Source organism: Lagenorhynchus albirostris, chromosome 15, assembly GCF_949774975.1.
Source record: "Lagenorhynchus albirostris chromosome 15, mLagAlb1.1, whole genome shotgun sequence".
NCBI classification, from domain to species: Eukaryota; Metazoa; Chordata; class Mammalia; order Artiodactyla; family Delphinidae; genus Lagenorhynchus; species Lagenorhynchus albirostris.
The window spans coordinates 35,480,683-35,500,036 of NC_083109.1; the positions used below are offsets into that span (position 1 = coordinate 35,480,683).

At 37.5% G+C, this 19,354-nt stretch overlaps 1 protein-coding gene across 7 annotated transcripts in view; it reads left to right on the top strand.

Moving 5' to 3' along the window:
* Positions 1 to 19,354, top strand: part of PLCB1 (phospholipase C beta 1) — a 753,511-nt gene that overhangs the window by 10,472 nt on the left and 723,685 nt on the right. For all 7 annotated transcript variants that reach the window (XM_060122834.1, XM_060122832.1, XM_060122831.1 and 4 more), the window contains exon 2: positions 7,633 to 7,710. In XM_060122834.1, coding sequence (XP_059978817.1) covers positions 7,633 to 7,710 — 78 coding nt within the window. The remainder of the gene's footprint in view (positions 1 to 7,632; positions 7,711 to 19,354) is intronic.

Here is a 19,354-nt window from a genome sequence, read left to right on the forward strand (position 1 = left end):
TTATGTTGAGGCTCTTCTAAGAACATAGAAATATGCTTTTTAGTCATACAAATGCCAACATAGAATCCAGCACAATGTCGCGCACCCCACCTTCCTCCTACAGTTACTGCCCTCTTTTCCTCATCCTTCCCTCCACAAGGAACATGCAGCTTCTACCCACCTTCTCCTCTCCTAACATCCCACTCACTCCTTCTCTGCCCTCCAAAGCCTTATTCTGCCTTTGCCATTGCTTTGAAATTTCTCTTGCCACAGCTTCTGGCAGCGTGTTGGGTGCTAGCCCAATTGATATTTTTCAGAATCTACCTTGATTCTTTTTCTGCAGTTTCCTTCCATCTACCCATTCAGTGTTCATACTTTAAATTTGTATTGATGCCTCTTATAAGCTGGACATTTTGCTAGTGTTGTGGATTTACAATGGTAAATGATTTGGTTCCTGCCCTCACGGAGTTGGTGCTCTGCTGGGGGAGATAGATGCTCAACAAAGAGAGGTAAATGATGTTACTATAATTGTGATAAGTACTACGGAAAAAAGTACAAGTGAGTATAAGAAGTTTGGAAGGTTTTCATGGAGAAATTCTGTTTAAGGGAAGACCTGAGTTATAAGTAGGACTTAAGCCAACATGAGGATGGGGAGTATATTAGGTCAAATGTACAGGACATATGGGCATCCCAAGGAGGGAAGGCATATGGGACTTTGAAGGACAGGGAAGAATAAGCAAATGGGGCACTTGGTGGCTCAGATAATGAGGCGGGATGGCAAGGGGTGCATGTATGCTACTTAGGCCACTGCAAAATTTTATCATGAAGTCAGTAGGAAGCCATTAAAGCTGTGTTTCTGAACCTCAGTACTATGGACATTTGGGGCCAGACAATTCTTTGTTATGGGGTTTGGCCGGTGCATTGCAGAATGTTTAGCAGCATCCCTGACTAGCTACTAGATTCCAGTAACAAAATCCCCAGTGTAACAACCAAAATTGTTTCTGGACATTGCCAACATTTCCCTGGGGTGAAAAACTGACCCTGGTCCAGAACCACTGATTAAAATGTAAACCACTGATTTAAATCTTAACTGATTTTAAAAAGTACTGGGCCCCTGTGTGCGCACACGTGCGCGCACACACACGGCCGGTAGGGACATGAAAAGATGTTCAACAACATTAGTCATTAGTCATCAGGGAAATGTATATTAAAACCACAGCCCACCAGACCTCTAGCTTCCTGAAATGATTGGTTTACTCATCTGATGCCCCCATTAAACATTGAGCACCTTATATGATGGGGGATCTGGACTTTCATTTGAATCCCTAGTATAGGCCTGCAGTATCTTGCATGGTGTTTGAAGGAGCATGCTTCCAACTTTTTGCTGTATTTTGTTAAAAGAGATTTGTATACCTGTCAGTAAAAGGCAACTTTTTAATGGTACTTCTCTCCACTGTTTTGCATCCTCCACCCTGGACCTTCTTCCCTCCTCTGCTTTCCTTTCCTCGGGGAAATTTCAGACTGGACAGGCCCTGGGAAGAAAATCCTCTTCCATGCTGATGCACATAGAACATTTACTTCACTGATCTTAATCTCACAATCCATCATCCAAGACTGCCTTTAGTGTGTGTGTGTGTGTGTGTGTGTGTGTGTGTGTGTGTGTGTGTGTGTGTGTATGTGTGTGTGTGTGTTTCATAGTCAGGGCTGCATCGCTGACGTTTGTTGGGCATCACATCTGATTTTCTGTGACACTTGGAATTTTTTTCCCTTACATAGCTGTTTGTGTATGTGTTTGCCGTCTTTGGCTCTGCTGCTTTCTGAGGCAAGTCTTGGGCAATCCCTGTGGAGCATGGCTGGTTTTTTTCCCTTGTTGACTCTGTAACATTGATTAGTTGAGAAGTGCACATCTCTAGCCATGTGTGTTTTCTGTTTAACAACACGAGGACACGAAATCACTGTGGAGTCAGAATTGTGGTCAATCTAGGCCAGTAGACTTTCTGACAGTGGCACCAACGTGTGGGCTGTGGGTCTGTGGGTCTGTGAGCCGGTCCTCGACATTAGCCTTAATGGGTTATAGCTTGTATCAGTTTTATAGGGTGTCCATAACAAAGTAGCACAGACTGAGAGTCTTAAACAACAAAAATGTGTTTTCTCACAGTTTTGGAGGCCGCAGGTCTGAGATCAAGGTGTTAGTGGAGTTGGTTCCTTCTGAAGACCCTGATCTGTTCCAGGCCTCTCTCCATAGCTTGTAGGTGGCTGGCCTCCCTGTGTTGTCACATCATCTTCCTTCTGTATGTGTCTGTGTCCAGATTTCTTCTTTTTATAAGGACACCAATCCTATTGAATTAGGGCCCACCCTTAATGACCTCCTTTTAATTTAATCGCCTATGTAAAGATTGTTAACCATATAGGGTTGCAGTTTGAAGCACTGGGTGGGACTTGAACATACGGATTTTGGGGTGGGGCACAATTTAGCTCATTACTAACCTGAACCCGGTAAAGTAGAACTCAGAGGGCAGCATCGTATTGGCTCTATTCAAATACTTGAAGAATTGACACTTAGAGAAGCAACTAGATTTATTTTGTATAATTGGGTTGGCTGAAAAGTTCATTTGGAAAAACCCAAATGAACATTTTGGCCAACCCAATAATTAGGTGTTAAAACTAAATGGTAGCTGCATATATGGAAAAAAATCCCCAAATTTTCTAGCTGACATTATCTGACCAAGTTTGCTTTGTGAAAAAGATTTCCCTGTTAAGGAGAAAACTTATTTTCTCATGAAGATTTAGAGCTCCACTGCCCAGTAGAAATATAAAATGAGCCACACTGGAAATTTAAAACTTTTTAGTAGCCACATTAATAAAGTAAAAAAAAAAAAACAAAAAACAGGTGGAATTAATTTTTTTTGTTTTTTGCGATACGTGGGCCTCTCACTGTTGTGGCCTCTCCCGTTGCGGAGCACAGGCTCCGGACGCGCAGGCTCAGCGGCCATGGCTCACGGGCCCAGCCGCTCCGCGGCACGTGGGATCTTCCCGGACCAGGGCACGAACCCGTGTTCCCTGCATCGGCAGGCGGACTCTCAACCAGTGCAACACCAGGGAAGCCCCTGGAATTAATTTTAACAATATAGTTTGTTTAACCCGATATATTTATTTACATATGTAATTAATATAAACAATTATTCATGAACTACTTTACATTCTTGTTTTCATTGTCAGTCTTTCAAATCTTATAGCACATCTTAGCCAACTCGCCACATTTCAAGCGCTCCGTGGTCTCGGGTGAGCCCATATTCAGCAGTGCAGGGGGACAGCGTTGCCATCTCAGTTGGGGCCAGATCATCTCCAAACAAATGAAAAATGGTTCTTGAGGGACAAAAAGTCTTCTTATTCTTTACTTTTTATTTTATATAAAGCACAGAATACATACAGCATATAAATAGATATACAGAATATCTGTGATATTAACATTTCATGGAAGATGATTAGGAAAACAAATGTCGAAAAAAGCCCTAATTTAGCAGATCAGTAATGAAACTGTTGAGTGACCTTGGTGTAGAGTCTGTCCTTGAGGCTTAATTCCAGTGCTTCCCTTACTAGCTTAGCTAGGTTTCCTTGGACCTAGTTATTTAAGCTAAGCCTTAGTCTATTTATATGTAAAATCGGGATAAGTGTCTACCTCTTAAAATATTATAAATATCAAAGGAGAAATTCCATTTCGAGTTCATATTGCAGTGATTGGCTCAGACCAAACATTTAGGATGTGTCTATTATTATTTGGTCAGGGAGTTCTGTAAAGAATATTCTGGTATTGGGAGGGAGTTTGGACTGTTTTGTCATTTCCTCCCAGTTTCTTTAGGACATTTTGTTTATTTGTTTATTATTAAAGTATAGTTGCCTTATTATTATTAGTTTTGGGTGTACAGCATATTGATTCAATATTTTTATAGGTTATACTCCAGGGTATATAATTTGTTTTATAGTGATTCATTTATTTTCACATTTCATCTTTTTTTTGAGATGTAATTATCATATAACATTGCATTAGTATATGTTATTGATTTATATCAGCACATTGATGCACAAATCATAATAAAGAAGTTATAGGACTTTGTAATTTTAATATTGATTGCAGTGACTCTTTTTCTTACTGAAATATCTCTCATTCTTTTGGATGTTGAGGTTTTAAGAAGTCCCTTTACTTTGTTCCTTGACTGTCCTTTATTTAACCTAAAATCTTTTTGGAGATTCATGTAAATTGTAGAACAGCAGCTTCTTATATCATTATATTAGTCTTCATTTTTGATAAGATGGGATGAGAGTAAAATGGTTTCTGTCAACGAAAGAGGGGTAAATAGAGATTTACTGTACATTATCCACAATTACTAACTTAAAACAGGTATGTTTATTAGTGTTCTTCTTTTCAAGGTAGATGTTTATTGGAAAAAATACCTTATAACTTTAAATAAGCAAATTAAAGTTGAATTCCTAGTTAGAAGCCATGTACTTAGAAGACACAGGGATGTCTACATTTCAAGCTCACTGGTGCTCCTGGGCATTTACATCATTGTACTCCTGATTCAAAGCCTCACCCATTGTAGGCCTGTGTCAGTGGATCTGAGTCTGGTTCCTGGACCAGTAGCAGCAGCATCACTGAAAATTAAGTAGAAATGCAGATTCTCAGACTCTATTCCAGATCTCCTAAGTGAGAAGCTCCAGAGAAAGGGCTCAGTAGTCTGCATTTAACCAGTACTCCTTGTAAATCTGATGCACCCAAAAGTTTGAAAACCACCTTCTTATGGAATACACATCTTACGGATATTGATGGAGGGAGAAAGAATAAAACATAGACCATCTGAGAGTTACCTCCATTATTCTGCAGTAAAATGCTGCAGTTGCCTTGGAAATGAAGGATGGCTGTATATTTCAAACTTCAAACTACAGCATATATTCTGACAATTAAGAATACTTGAGATCTGGGTTGAGCAGGGGGAGAATATTGGCACTTGCAGCTATGTGAGAGGTGTGAAAAAAGGAGGTGGAGTTGAAAATGGATATTCATGTATTTCTGGGTCAAACCCTGCCTTGCATGGCAAGAATGCCAAGTTCCAGCTGATCTTGGAATGTCAAAGGTGATTATGGAGGAAGCAGGCAGGGAGCCGCGATAAATGATCATTTAGTAGAGGAACTGTGGCCGGAAGAGTGGGTCAAGAAAATACTGAACAAAGGAGCTTTAATTTTGAAGGAGGGAAAGGAATAAGCTAGAAAAAGCAGTATCCGAAACAACGAGGCAGCCTAACACAATGTTCCAACATATAAATTTGAGCTGTTTTGCTCTGCTAACTTTAAATATTTTATTGTCTGGGATCCTTGCAGTGAATTGTCACTAAGATTTTGATTAGAATCTTATCAGATACTCTTGTCAGACACTCTGATTAGAAAAGGAACTGATGTGAAAATGGTAAGTTACACCTACAGGTTAATTCCAAATTTACCTGGAAATTGGGATGTGTGTTCTGTGAAGCCTATTGGAAACTTTTATTTCACCCAACTCTGGAAGAGTAGGTGATGAAACAGAACTGAAAATATTGCTATGATTTACTGGAAATATTACTCTGAACTTCTATGCATGTAATCTCGTAGGAGAAGCTTCAGATATTTTAAAAATTATTCTTCCATTATAATATCAAATTTGTTTCCAAGTGTCTTTTTTTTTTAACATTTAAAAGTAATTTTGGAATTTAAAAATTCCAGCTGAAGCTCTATGTAACAGCACAAGCCTTGTAAAAGATATTTTCAGACTGCATGTTAAGAATGAATCTTAAGACTATCAGGATAAAACAGCAAGGCAGTTGCTCAAAAAATTAAATATAGAACTATCATATGATCCAGTTATTTCACTTCTGGGTATATATGGAAAAGAATTGAAAGCAGGGATGCAAACAGATATTTGTAGGCCTATGTTCATAGCAGCGTTGTTCGCAACAGCCAGAAGGTGGAAAGAAACAACCCAAATGTCCATCAGTGAATGAATGGATAAACTAAATGATACAGACATATAATTGAGTATTATTCAGTCTTAAAAAGGAAGGAAATTTTGATACCTACTATAACATGGATGAACCTTGAACAGATTATGCTGAGTGAAATCAACCAGATACAAAAGGAAAAATACTGTATGATTCTATTTATATAAGGTACCAAAAAGTAGTCAATTCATAGATATAGAAAATAGAATGGTGATTGTCAAGGCCTAGGGGGAGGAGGGAATGGTGAGTTAGTGTTTAATGAGTGTGAAGTTTCAGTTTGGGAAGATGAGGATGGATGGTGGTCATGGTTGCACAGCAATGTGAAAGTACTTAATGCCCCTGAACTTTACACTTAAAAATGGTAAGTTTTATGTTATATATACTTAACACAATAAAAAAAGAATGCCATGATAAACTTTCATTTAATATTTTAATAAATCAGGTTTTAAACATAATCCACTATAATAATAATGAACATTTTTATGTGCCAAGAATTGATCCAAGTGCTTTACCCAAATTATCCTGTTTAATTCTCACAAAAAACTCTGACGGAGGTATGATTATTATCTCTTTTTTTTCCAGTTGTGGTTGTGCAGAATGAGGCACGGGAGGGGACAGGCAGAGATTTGAGCCCGAGGGGTTGGCCTCCAGAACCTGGCTCTTATAATAAAACTTGCCATGTGTACAAAAGCCTTAGATTTGCTCTACCCATCAGGAAGACAATCCCAAATTCCAAAATTATCTCTGCAAGTTCTAAATTTATTACAAATCCTTTTAATCAGATAGAGGATATGACACACCAGAGTTACAATGTGTATGAAAAAGTTGAAATAAACTGGTTTTATTTATGTCTCTTTAAAAAATGCAATTCCTGCAAAGATCCCAGTATTTCAGTATAAAAATCCATATCCAGTGACATGTGTTTCTTTGTGCAGATGGTATGCCTTTCTGAAAATTGCCAAAAGAAAAGAACACATATTTTAGAAATGTTTAATATTGTAATTACAATACAGGCAGTTTTTGCTTTATAATATGCATGCTTTAAACTAAGAAGACTGTCTATGATGTTTTATTTTATTGTGTGAAATTTAAATTTATAACAGTTTTGTGTATAGCCTTCCGAACATATAGAAGATGACCTTATTTACTGTTACCTTGGAAACAGCAATACCTAAATGCTGTGTTTACTCTCTTCAGTACAATTAAAAATCATTTTATAGAGCAAATGTAATTTAAAATAATATCCTGAAGCATGGATTTCAATTAACTTTAATCATATAAAATATGTAATGATGTTTAGTGTTAAAATTATTTGGAAAACCAAATATAGCTTTTTGTTAGAAAACATGCCAGTGCCTTTAAAAACTTGCCTTAATCAATAAATACATGCATCACTGGCCTTTTCCTTTATAAGTAATGTCCCAATATTCTAATTATTAGTAAAGTACCTCAGTTATGTAATTAGCAATCCTATGATGTTAAAGATGTCATGTTTAATTTTTTATTAGTTTTATTAATAATTGATGATCTTGGAGAAACTTAACAATTATAACTTAAGTAATTCACAGGTAAGGCTTTCTATAGTGGCATATGTTGATATACGTGTGTTTTCGTACATTTCTAGGACTCCACTATTGTCACTCCAATTATTTTGAGGACCGACCCTCAGGGATTTTTCTTTTACTGGACAGATCAAAGCAAGGTAAGAAGTGAGATATGTCTTTCTTACATTTTCCAGTTAGTTGCTGATTTGCGAAGTATTTAGCTTTCTATCCATTTCATGGATGACTCTTTGTAATTTTTTTAAAGATTCTACTTAAAAATAATATCTTAGATAGAAATGTCTTGGGATTTTCCAAGGTCTGAAATATTAGATGTGCTAAATCCTAGAACAATTGGCATTTTTCAGGGTAAGAACATGGAATTGTGAATTACATTTGTTGTAGAGGGAAGTTAGCCAGTATTACTGCTGTTAAGTCTCCCACCAACTCTACCCATAAAAAATGAAGAAACATGATGAGAAAGTCATTTTTGACCCTGATGACTGTAACTGTGGCTTTCCCTTTCTCTTCCTTCTCCCCTTTGCTGCTTATTAAGGGTTCTCCCAGCCTCAGCAGGAATTTGGCCTTGATAATTTGTTTTTTTGTTAGAAAATCAGGAATAAGATCCCTTTAGACTATACCTTCACTTTTTCAGGAATTTCTTCCCATTTTAGCTTTCTGTCCACCATACCATGAATTTAGAATCTCATTTATTATGAAACCAATTGAGATGATTCCATATTGAATTATTAAAAACTAGACTGTCTGCAGATCATAAGATTTATTTGGAGTTTAACGGGTAGTGAGGTCAGAATATTCATAAAAAGTAGGTTATTATTTCCATAGACGATGGAACATACACTTGACCATACACTTGATGTTGCACTTGAACATACAAGGCCACAGACCACAGAATATTTTGGTCCTATAAGTTCTGATATTTGGAAAGATGGGACAGGCTTTATTGAGAGTGCTATATCCATACTGAAACCAATAAAATACCTGGCATCAAACTGTGAGGTGCCTTTTCATGTTCTGGTGTTAGTTCTCTATATCCAAGGTTACTGGTGTTTGTCAGCTTAGCTGTCGGCCATTGGGGGCAACCTGGACTTCACCAGTGAGTAGTGGTATGGAAACTGCTCTGTGCAGTGGCATATTTGGGGTCAGAGTAGAGCCTGGGGAAACTCTTAGGGTGCTAGACAGTAATATCTGGTCCCCAGGGCCAGTCCTGAATGGGTCTGTTAACACGTCATCCAAAAGGCAGATTTTAGCTTTGTGGTCCTGGAGTTACTTTCTGAATATGGGTGCCCTGTAATCATCTCTGGCCACAGACATGGGGCTAAATCATAGACCCCGAGCTAACGTCAAAAACCGTATTTGAGTAAGATTTCATACTGACTGTTCATGTTTATTACTGGGTGTGTTAATCACTTTGGCTTTGACATTCTGTTTGGTTTCCTGCTGTTATGTATAAAACAATGGCTTGAAAGAGGTTTTTTATTTTTTTTCCTCCTAAAGGCTATTTTTAGAACTGTTGAAGCTATATTCATGAAAGATATATTTATAATGCCTAGAGCATTTTTAAATGTTGGGTATTTGTACAAGAGACTAGACTGTCAGTTTGATTTTTCAACTTGTAAATCAAGCTTCTATAAAAGCAACAGAAGGTATTTTGGGGTTTTTAAATAATTCATAGCAACTCAGTTAAGCTCCCCTTTAAGACCAATGATAAATATTTCATTGCTTAAGAAAGAGAAAGTATTTAGGACCAGAGGCTCTTTGATGTACCTCTGTTGTCCTGTGAACCTAGTATTTTAACTCATGCTCATTTTCAAATGTAGAAAATTCTCAGTTTTTTAATACTAACAACTTCCTCTTGGTTGTAATGCTGTTTATGACCAACTTAAACAAATACTGTGGTAGCAATACTTCTGTCTCTTTATTACTTTTCTTTTCATGGATATTAATCTTCCAGTTCTAGCCAAGAGATGGGAATTTCATTTTTCACTTTTTAAGTCAACGGTCAGTCATGTATCAGAATTTTGAGGTTTATTTTTTTAGTTAATGATCATATATCAGTATCTAAAAGATGAGACGATTTAAGAAAAAAATTAAACTTTCCATCATTCTAAGTTTGTCATTTTCTTCTGGCTTTAAGCCTAGTCCTGGAGTCAGAACGAGTGAAGAATCCACTTCTAAGAGGTAGACTCCTGTAAGTGATATATTAGGAGCATAAATGTACGCAAGCAGAGATGGTACCCGCAAGTGAGTGGGGAGGGCACACAAGCTTTAAGTCCATGTTTTTGCATAAAATCATTTGAAGGGATGGGCCTAATGTTGCAGTCAGATGATGCTTAGAGGCCCAGTTTCTTTAAGATATTTTTTCTGACAATCAGTCTTGTCGATATGAATCTATCACATGTACTACAGGGGTTACGTCTCAAAGAAAAAATGTGATACTTTTAAGTTTATCCCCTGATTCCCTCCCCACCCCTGTTTGGAAGCTTGCGTTGGTATCTGGGTGATGTGCCTCTCTTCTCCCTGGAGCTTCTTCCTTTGTCTTTGTCCATGTTTCTCCTTGGTCCATGAAGCCTGTGCTGAAGCCCTTTGATTAGCGATCCCTTGAAGCCTACTCTGCTCAGAGGCGAGCTGAGTGGCTTAAGAAGCTCTTGGTAAAGAATATTGTTACAAGATCTTTCTCTTTATAGCCCTGGAGGAGAATCCTCACATTTGACAGTTTCTCATCCATGTCTTCTCTCCCGTCATGGCCACATTGTACCATGCACCACTGATTTCAAGCCACTGGTTTCACTCTCTGTGAACATTGACATGCTTCCTTCTGTAACCCCTCCTTTGATTTGTCACCATAGAAATGATAGGTGGCAAAGAAGACAGACAGCCCAGATGATTTAAGAACTTAAAAACCAGAGCACGCAGGTAATTTTTATGTAGCAGAAATGTGCTCTGATGAAACATTGAAAGAATGTTTGGGGTTGGTTGGGAGCAGATAAATATGAACATCATCTTAAGGGATAAATGTTCATACTTTGTACCAGCTCTGGGCTTATTTTAATCATTCTTTCCCTTTTATTGTTGGCTCTGTAAATCTTATTGACTGTAATTAGCAAGAATGAGTTTCTGAATATGACTATTTTAAGCATGGTTGTTTTTCTTATGTCAGTGTGTGTTATGTAAAGAAGATCAGTTTATTTGTAATCATGAGTGAGAAGGGGCTCCTGTACAGCCTGAGTATGGAAGAGGTTGCCTGCATTATGCTATGACTTTACTTTGGAGCTCTGCCATATCAGGACCAGAAACCAACACAGGAAGTGTTAGCCGTGAAAACCATGCTAACTGCAAGAAGAATCTGTATGGGAGCTAAAGAAGAAAAAAGGGTCAGTGTAAAAGGCTAATAACAGAAACCTATCCTGCTAGAACATGAAACATAGTAAGCTGATGCCCTGCTTCTGTGCCAAGGTTGGTGTAAAAATAAAACTACTCACTATTAGATCCAAGAAATTCAATATAGTTCAGTAAGCTCTTCCTTGTATCCCTAAAACAGGAGCTTGGAGGAGGGGAAAGAGGAACATATAATTAAATTAACAAGGAAGAGGAGGAAAAACACATTTTAAAGGAAGGATTCCTACTACTTTATCTTTTTTGTTACAGATATTATTTATTTTTTATTTTGTGGATAGTCCACTAATAGGTTCTTTTTGTAAGAGAGTAAAGCAGTATTGATGCCTTTGACTCCATCCCACCATTGACCCAATCCTAGTCTCTTCCAAAGTCAATTGCTCGTAACAGCTTCATGGTATCTTTCCAGGTCTCCTTTTAATGAATTTGTGCATACATTAACTATGGAAATATTTCATTTTGTTTCATTTATATCCATTTGTACCCTAAATAACATCATATTATTTTTACTGTTCCACAAACTGGCTTTTCACTTTACAATATGTCTTACAGAACTTTTTGTGTAAGTACATGTGAATGCACTTTATTCTTTTAAATTGCTCTATGTATCCCATAGAATGGATGAGCAAATTTCATTTAACAATAAAAAATTCTCATTGATGGACTCTTGGTAGTTGTCTGTTTCTAGTCCACAGAAAACAATCCTGAACTATAGAGTAATAGTCAGCCTTGTGTATCCCTCTCTGAGTATATGGGTCAGGCGTCCCTGAGGTAAATTTTGAGAAGTACAATTGCTGATTGAAGGCTATATATATCCTAAATTTTAGTTAATAGTTGTGTCATTTTATAACTTTGCCAGTCTTGTGTGAGAGGAACTGTTTCCTCCGTCCCCACCAACACTATTAAGAAACATTTTAATTTTTGTCAATCTGATGCAAGCATTGTATCTCTGCTCTAATTTGCTATTGCCTGATTTGCTACTGAGCTGTGTACATTTTCTTACATTTGTGGACAATTTCTGTTTTCTCTTACAGGAGTTACCTGCTGAATTTCCTTGCCTTGTGTTGAGAGTTGTCCAGGTATTCTGGATGTTAATCCTTTAGCTGTTAGGGATGTTGCAAATATTTTCTTCCTGTCTGTGGCTTGTCTTTTGAATTTCTTAACTTCTAACTTATGCATGACAAAAGATGACTCGACATTCTCAAATTTGATGTATTCACATTTCAACCTTTTTTCTTTTTTTTGCTTTATTTAAAGCCTTTCTTATTCATCATCCTCATAGCCATCATTATTATTAGTTTAGATTTTTAATTCATGTATAGTTGTCTTAGTCCATTTGGGCTGCTCTAACAAAATACCATAGAATGGGTAGTTTATAAATGACAGATATTTATTTCTCACAGTTCAGGAGGCTGGAAGTCCAAGACCAGGGTATCAGCATGGTCCAGTGAGAACCCTCTTCTGGGTTGCAGACTTCTGGTGTCCTCATATGGTGGAAGGGGCTAAGGATCTCTCTGGAGCCTCTTTTATAAGGGTGCTAATCCCATTCAGGAGCACTCTGCCCTCAGGACCTAATCACCTCCCAAAGGTGCACCATCTCCCCATCTTCTAATACCATCCTTGGGCATTAGGTGTTCAACATATGAATTTGGCCTGGGGGGTAGGGACACAAACATTCAGGCCATAGCAATCATATAATGTATTTTGAACATTGATGTGAAGTTTGGTTCTAAATTTAATTTCTTCAAATGATTAGTCTTGTCTGTGGGTGGCTCCTCATTCTTTCTTGTTGGAGCCAGCTCTGATAGCACCATCTCTTCTGTAGCTTTCTTCTGGCTGAGAGTGGAGGGTGTGGGAGGTGGGAGCTGTGATGGTGGGTTGACCTGAGTTGATGCTCCCATTTCATTCCTAGTGCTAATACCTTCACCGCCTGTTTGGGTGGCCCAGATCTACTCCTATGTTTTAATGTCTGTGGGTTTCTGGGATGTCATTTCCTACTTCCTTTTTATTCCATTTATCTTTTTTCTTCCATTCTTTCTGATTGAACAAGTACAATCCTTTCTGTGTACCCATGATCCTAGATGATAGACATATATTTACACCTGTATATCCAGTCATTTCTAGGGACCCAGGACCAGAGGAGGGCTCCACCATCTGCACCATATGCCATCTTTTTCTGGCCTACGATTTTGCACGAGACAACCATTTGGGATCCTTGTAGAGCAATGATTAAGCTTCTATTAATGACAACTATAGACCACATTCTCTTATGGTAGCCTTAAATTTCTATACAGAGTTCAAAAGCAAGGTTTAAAAATTAAATATTTACATAAGACACAGTGACGTTTTCAGCATAAAAGTCCAGAATTCAAAAACGTTTAAAATGATGCCTCATAAACCTCTAAGAAAATCTAGAAATATCATGTTAAAAAAATAGTCTGGCCTCCAAAAGAACCACCAGGCACCACAGATTTCATTAATCATCATTTAACAATGGCACTTCCTCTTTCACACACACTTCCCTAGTATATCCCAGAAACATCAATTTTGGACTTTCTTGTCTATGGTGAATGGGGTAAGACACTCAACAGTCAATTGAGTGCAGTGACGTGATTATAAATTAAGAAGATCAACTCTATTCACTTTTATTTGGCAGTTTCCCCCAAACCCTGAAACAACAACTGATTTACCTTAGAAAACAGCAAAGTGCCTGTGAGTATCACTCTTGGAGGGCTGGGATCATTGCTTGGCCTGCAGTGGTGCACCAATCATTGCCAACAAACCAGCAGCAACTATGGACTGAGTCTTTTCTTTCACCCTCCATGAATTTCCTTCACATAAAGAAATTAATAGAGCAGACATGGCCCCAAATCTAAACCCACGTCCTTACTACTCCTGAGGCTGAGAGTTGGACCCCAGTGGCCAGCATTTGCATTCCTTTGCTTTTTCTGGCCTCTGGAGCTCATGTCACTGCCTGAATTAACACCCACACAACCAAAGAAGTTTGATGGGCAAATACCACAGCTCCCTCACTTCTTGGATGGGATAACTCAAAGGTGCTAGCTTTCTGTTTTCCTCTAGTGCCCTCCAGGGTTAATAAGCCCATTTACCCTCAGTGGTAACTGGCTTGAAAACACACCCTTCTTGGGCTTCCTTCCCTTCCTGTCTCGATTACCCATGTATCCTGGAACCACCTCTAAAATAAACTCATTTTACTAGAATCCTTGTTTAGCAACTGCTTAACATGGTGCTTAACATGGATGCTTTGTACCTAACAACTTAATATAGATGCCCCATAGTTAAGGGCATTAAAAAGATTCCTAAGTAAGAGGCACTGGAAACTGTTAGGTATATACTTTAAGCCAGGGAGGTTTTCTTTTCTTTTTCTTAAAAGAGTCCTGATTTGGGAGGCCAGAACTTGAAGTCAGACAGATGTGGGTTGGAGTTTCTGCTCTGCCTTGTACTCCATGAGTCATGTCTGGTGAATCTCTTCAACCATTTAAACCTCCGTTTCCTCATCTGCAAGATGGGGTGTAACTTTCTCAGAGTTGCTTATAAACATGATGCATGTGTGTAGCACAATGCCTGGCACTTTGTAAACTCACTCTTTGTGGTGGCTTTTTAAAAAACATTTAATTTTAAAATTAGTTTAATTTTTAAATTAAATTTTAAAATGTCAGCATTCCTGAGGTATGATTGACAAAATTTAAGATAGATAAAGTGTACATCTTGGTGATTTGATGTACATATCCATTGTGAAAGGATCCCCCCATCTAGTTAATTAGCACATCCATCACCTACCTCACTTATTTTTCTTATTTTTGTGTATGTGTGAGAATATATAGGTTCTACTCTCTTAGCAAATTTCATCTATATAATACAGTGTTGTCAGCTGTAGTCACCATACTATACATTAGATTCTCAGCCCTTATTCATTTTATAGTTGAAAGTTTATAGCCTTTGATCAACCTCTCCCTAGTTCCCTGGCACCCCAGCCCCTGGCAACCACTTTTCTGCTCTCTGTTGCTATGAGTCTGACACCTCACCCCTTTCTGAAGGTTTCACATGTAAGTGATACCGTGTCATATTTGCCCCTCTCTCTCTGGCTTTATTTCACTTGGCATAATGCCCTCAAGGTTCACTGTGGTGGCTTCTATTATTGGTATATAATGGACAGTTAGTCTCTGACTAAACAGTTAGTCCCTAACTAATTGTTAGGAACCACACATGTGCTGTTTTGAAAGCCAAGTGACCATCTATTTACATATATTTAAAAAGAGTTTTTCTTCTTCTTCAAGGTAATAGTGACTTGTTTTCTGTTTAGACTCTGCTGTGGTCTTTTGATCTAAAGCATTGAAACTTAGGTCTGTTTGGGCAAACAAGATGTTTATTTATGTATTTTGTAATGTTTTGGGAACAGAACTATGCAAGGCAAAAAAGGGATTTATTGTTGAGAAGACTTTCCCACTAAGGATAATTTGCTAATAAATACTGCATCATAGGTGAAAGGTTTTTGACCCTCGGGAATCGGAAGCATCTTATGAAATAAGCTTTAAGATGATTTAAAAGTCTTGGATAGGAGAAAATGCTATTATTCACAAGAAGAATTGGGCTCCGCCATGGTTGTCTGTCTTTTTTCCTAAGATAATCACTTTGGGATTGGATTTTCACTGCTATATTGGCACCAGGAGCTCCTTTTCCTCCATACTGATCCTTAGAGATTAAACGTTCAGTGTTTGTGAGAATAATTTAGTCAGTGGTCTGTTAGATTGCTGAGGAACAAACTTCTTCTCATCAATTCTACTTCCAGATTAAGCTTTATTTATTATCAACACTTCCTTCTTTTCACTGCCTTGAGTCCCAAAACTTTTGCCTCCATGAACTCTAGCTACTGTAGGACAGCTAATATGATTGCTTAGCCTATGCAGATGCAATAGAAGAAAACATGTTATTAGAATGGAAATTTTTACAAGGTTGTGAATCATGGTTTTTTAGTAAATGCATTTTAAAATCAAGCTGATTATTATGAAATGGCATCGTTGTTCTTTCTTTGGAATCATTTCTAGGGTGTAAGTGCATTAACCTGATTTTCATGTCTCCATCATAGCACTTCATCAGGCAAATAACAACAGCATTGCTTGTGTGAATACATTGTAACCAGAGTTTATTACTCCTAATATAATTTAATTACAAAATTATGCCTCAGTTTTATGAGTTGCTTATATTTAGCTCTTCCTAGTCTTGTAGTAGAAATTAAATTGGATGCTTTCTATGCTATGAAGGTATTATAATGGAATATTTGTACCTTTTGATACAAAATTAGTTTGAGATGCTGGATTAAAGGAATGTGTAGAGGAAATACATTTTGTATGTTGTTCATAGTTTTATTTCTTGTTATCTGGAAAACCCATTTGCGCTTGTTGTGAGTAGAATTCCCAAATATATTGGTATTGACCCAATGTCTTGTTCCTTTGCTTGAATTATAGATGTTATAGATAGAGTGAGTATATTTGTTTGACCTCTAGTTCCTTTTCTTGCCAATTCAAAATTGTGTGATCCTACTGATGGGGTCCTTGTCAAACTCTTTCTATATTTAATAGCAGGACAAGCCTCTTTTTTCCTTCTGGTAACATAAATGGAGACTTACAGTTGAGTCATTTAAGCATTTACCAAAATAAAAATAGACTTAAAAATATAATTATTTCCCATTTTTCACATTTTATCTTCGTTTGTTTCATTTAAATAGTTTTAAGAGGGAAAAACATAAACTTTAAACTATATGACAAACCCACAGCCAATATCGTTTTTAATGGTGAAAAACTGAAACCATTTCCTCTAAGATCAGGAACAAGACAAGGTTGTACACTGTCACCACTATTATTCAACATAGTTTTGGAAGTTTTAGCCACAACAGTCAGAGAAGAAAAAGAAATAAAAGGAATCCAAATTGTAAAAGAGGAAGTAAAGCTGTCACTGTTCACAGATGACATGATATTATACCTAGAGAATCCTAAAGATGCTACCAGAAAACTACTAGAGCTAATCAATGAATTTGATAAAGTAGCGGGATACAAAATTAATGCACAGAAATCTCTAGCATTCCTATACACTAATGATGAAAAAACTGAAACAGAAATTAAGGAAACACTCCCTTTTACCACTGCAACAAAAAGAATAAAATACCTAGGGATAAACCTACCTAAGGAGACAAAAGACCTGTAAGCAGAAGACTATAAGACACTGATGAAAGAAATTAAAGATGATACAAACAGATGGAGAGATATACAATGTTCTTAGATTGGAAGAATCAACGTTGTGAAAATGACTCTACTACCCAAAGCAATCTACAGATTCAATGCAATCCCTATCAAACTACCAATGGCATTTTTCACAGAACTAGAACAAAAAATTTCACAATTTGTATGGAAACACAAAAGACCCTGAATAGCCAAAAAAGTCTTAAGAAAGAAAAACAGGGCTGGAGGAATCAGGCTCGCAGACTTCAGACTCTACTACAAAGCTATAGTAATCAAGACAGTATGGTACTGGCACAAAAACAGAAATATAGATCAATGGAACAGGATAGAAAGCCCAGAGATAAACCCATGCACATGTGGTCACCTTATTTTTGATAAAGGAGGCAAGAATATATAGTGGAGAAAAGACAGCCTTTTCAATAAGTGGTGCTGGGAAGACTGGACAGCTACATGTAAAAGAATGAAATTAGAACACTCCCTAACACCATACACAAAAATAAACTCAAAATGGACTAAAGACCTAAATGTAAGGCCAGACACTATAAAACTCTTAGAGGAAAACATATGCAGAACACTCTATGACATAAATCACAGCAAGATCCTTTTTGACCCACTTCCTAGAGAAATGGAAATAAAAACAAAAGTAAATAAATGCAACTTAAAAGCTTTTGCACATCAAAGGAGCACATAAACAAGACAAAAAGGCAACCCTCAGAATGGGAGAAAATATTTGCAAATGAAGCAACTGACAAAGGATTAATCTCCAAAATTTACAAGCAGCTCATGCAGCTCAATATCAAAAAACAACCCAATCCAAAAATGGGCAGAAGACCTAAATAGACATTTCTCCAAAGAAGATATACAGATTGCCAACAAACACATGAAAGGATGCTCAACATCACTAATCATTAGAGAAACGCAAGTGAAAACTACAGTGAGGTATCACCTCACACCAGTCTGAATGGCCATCATGAAAAAATCTACAAACAATAAATGGTGGAGAGGGTGTGGAGAAAAGGGAACCCTCTCGTACTGTTGGTGGGAATGTAAATTGATACAGCCACTATGGAGAACAGTATGGAGGTTCCTTAAAAAGCTACAAATAGAACTACCATATGACCCACCAATCCCACTACTGGGCATATACCCTGAGAAAACCATAATTCAAAAAAAGTCATATTAGCACAATGTTCATTGCAGCTCTGTTTGCAATAGCCAGGAAATGGAAGCAACCTAAGTGTCCTTCGACAGATGAATGGATAAAGAAGATGTGGCACATATATACAATGGAATATTACTCAGCCATAAAAAGAAATGAAATTGAGTTATTTATAGTTAGGAGGATGGACCTAGAGTATGTCATACAGAGTGAAGTAAGTCAGAAATAGACAAACAAATACTATATGCAAACACATATATATGGAATCTAAAAAAAGCTTCTGACAAACCTAGGGGCCAGACAAGAATAAAGACACAGACATAGAGAATGGACTTGAGGACTTGGGGAGGGGGAAGGGTAAGCTGGGACGAAGTGAGAGAGTAGCATGGACATATATACACTACCAAATGTAAAATAGATAGCTAGTGGGAAGCAGTGGCATAGCACAGGGAGATCAGCTCGGTACTTCGTGACCACCTAGAGGGGTGGGATAGGGAGAATGGGAGGGAGACGTAAGAGGGAGGAGATATGGGGATATATGTATAAGTATAGCTGATTCACTGTGTTATATAGCAGAAGCTAACACACCATTGTAAAGCAATTATATTCCAATAAAGATGTTAAAAAAAAAGAGCAATCGATTTATTAAGTAATTGGTGTCACATATTTTAAGGTGTTTTTTTATATGCACTAATTCAGTTTGCACTAATTCAATATTTTATTTTATTTTTTAAAATTTTTATTGGCGTATAGTTGATTTACAATGTTGTGTTATTTTCAGGTGTACCACAAGGTGAATCAGTTATACATATACATATATCCACTCTTTTTTTTTGTTGTTGTTGCTGTACGCGGGCCTCTCACTGTTGTGGCCTCTCCCATTGCGGAGCACAGGCTCCGGACGCTCAGGCTCAGTGGCCATGGCTCACGGGCCCAGCTGCTCCGCGGCATATGGGATCCTCCTGGACCAGG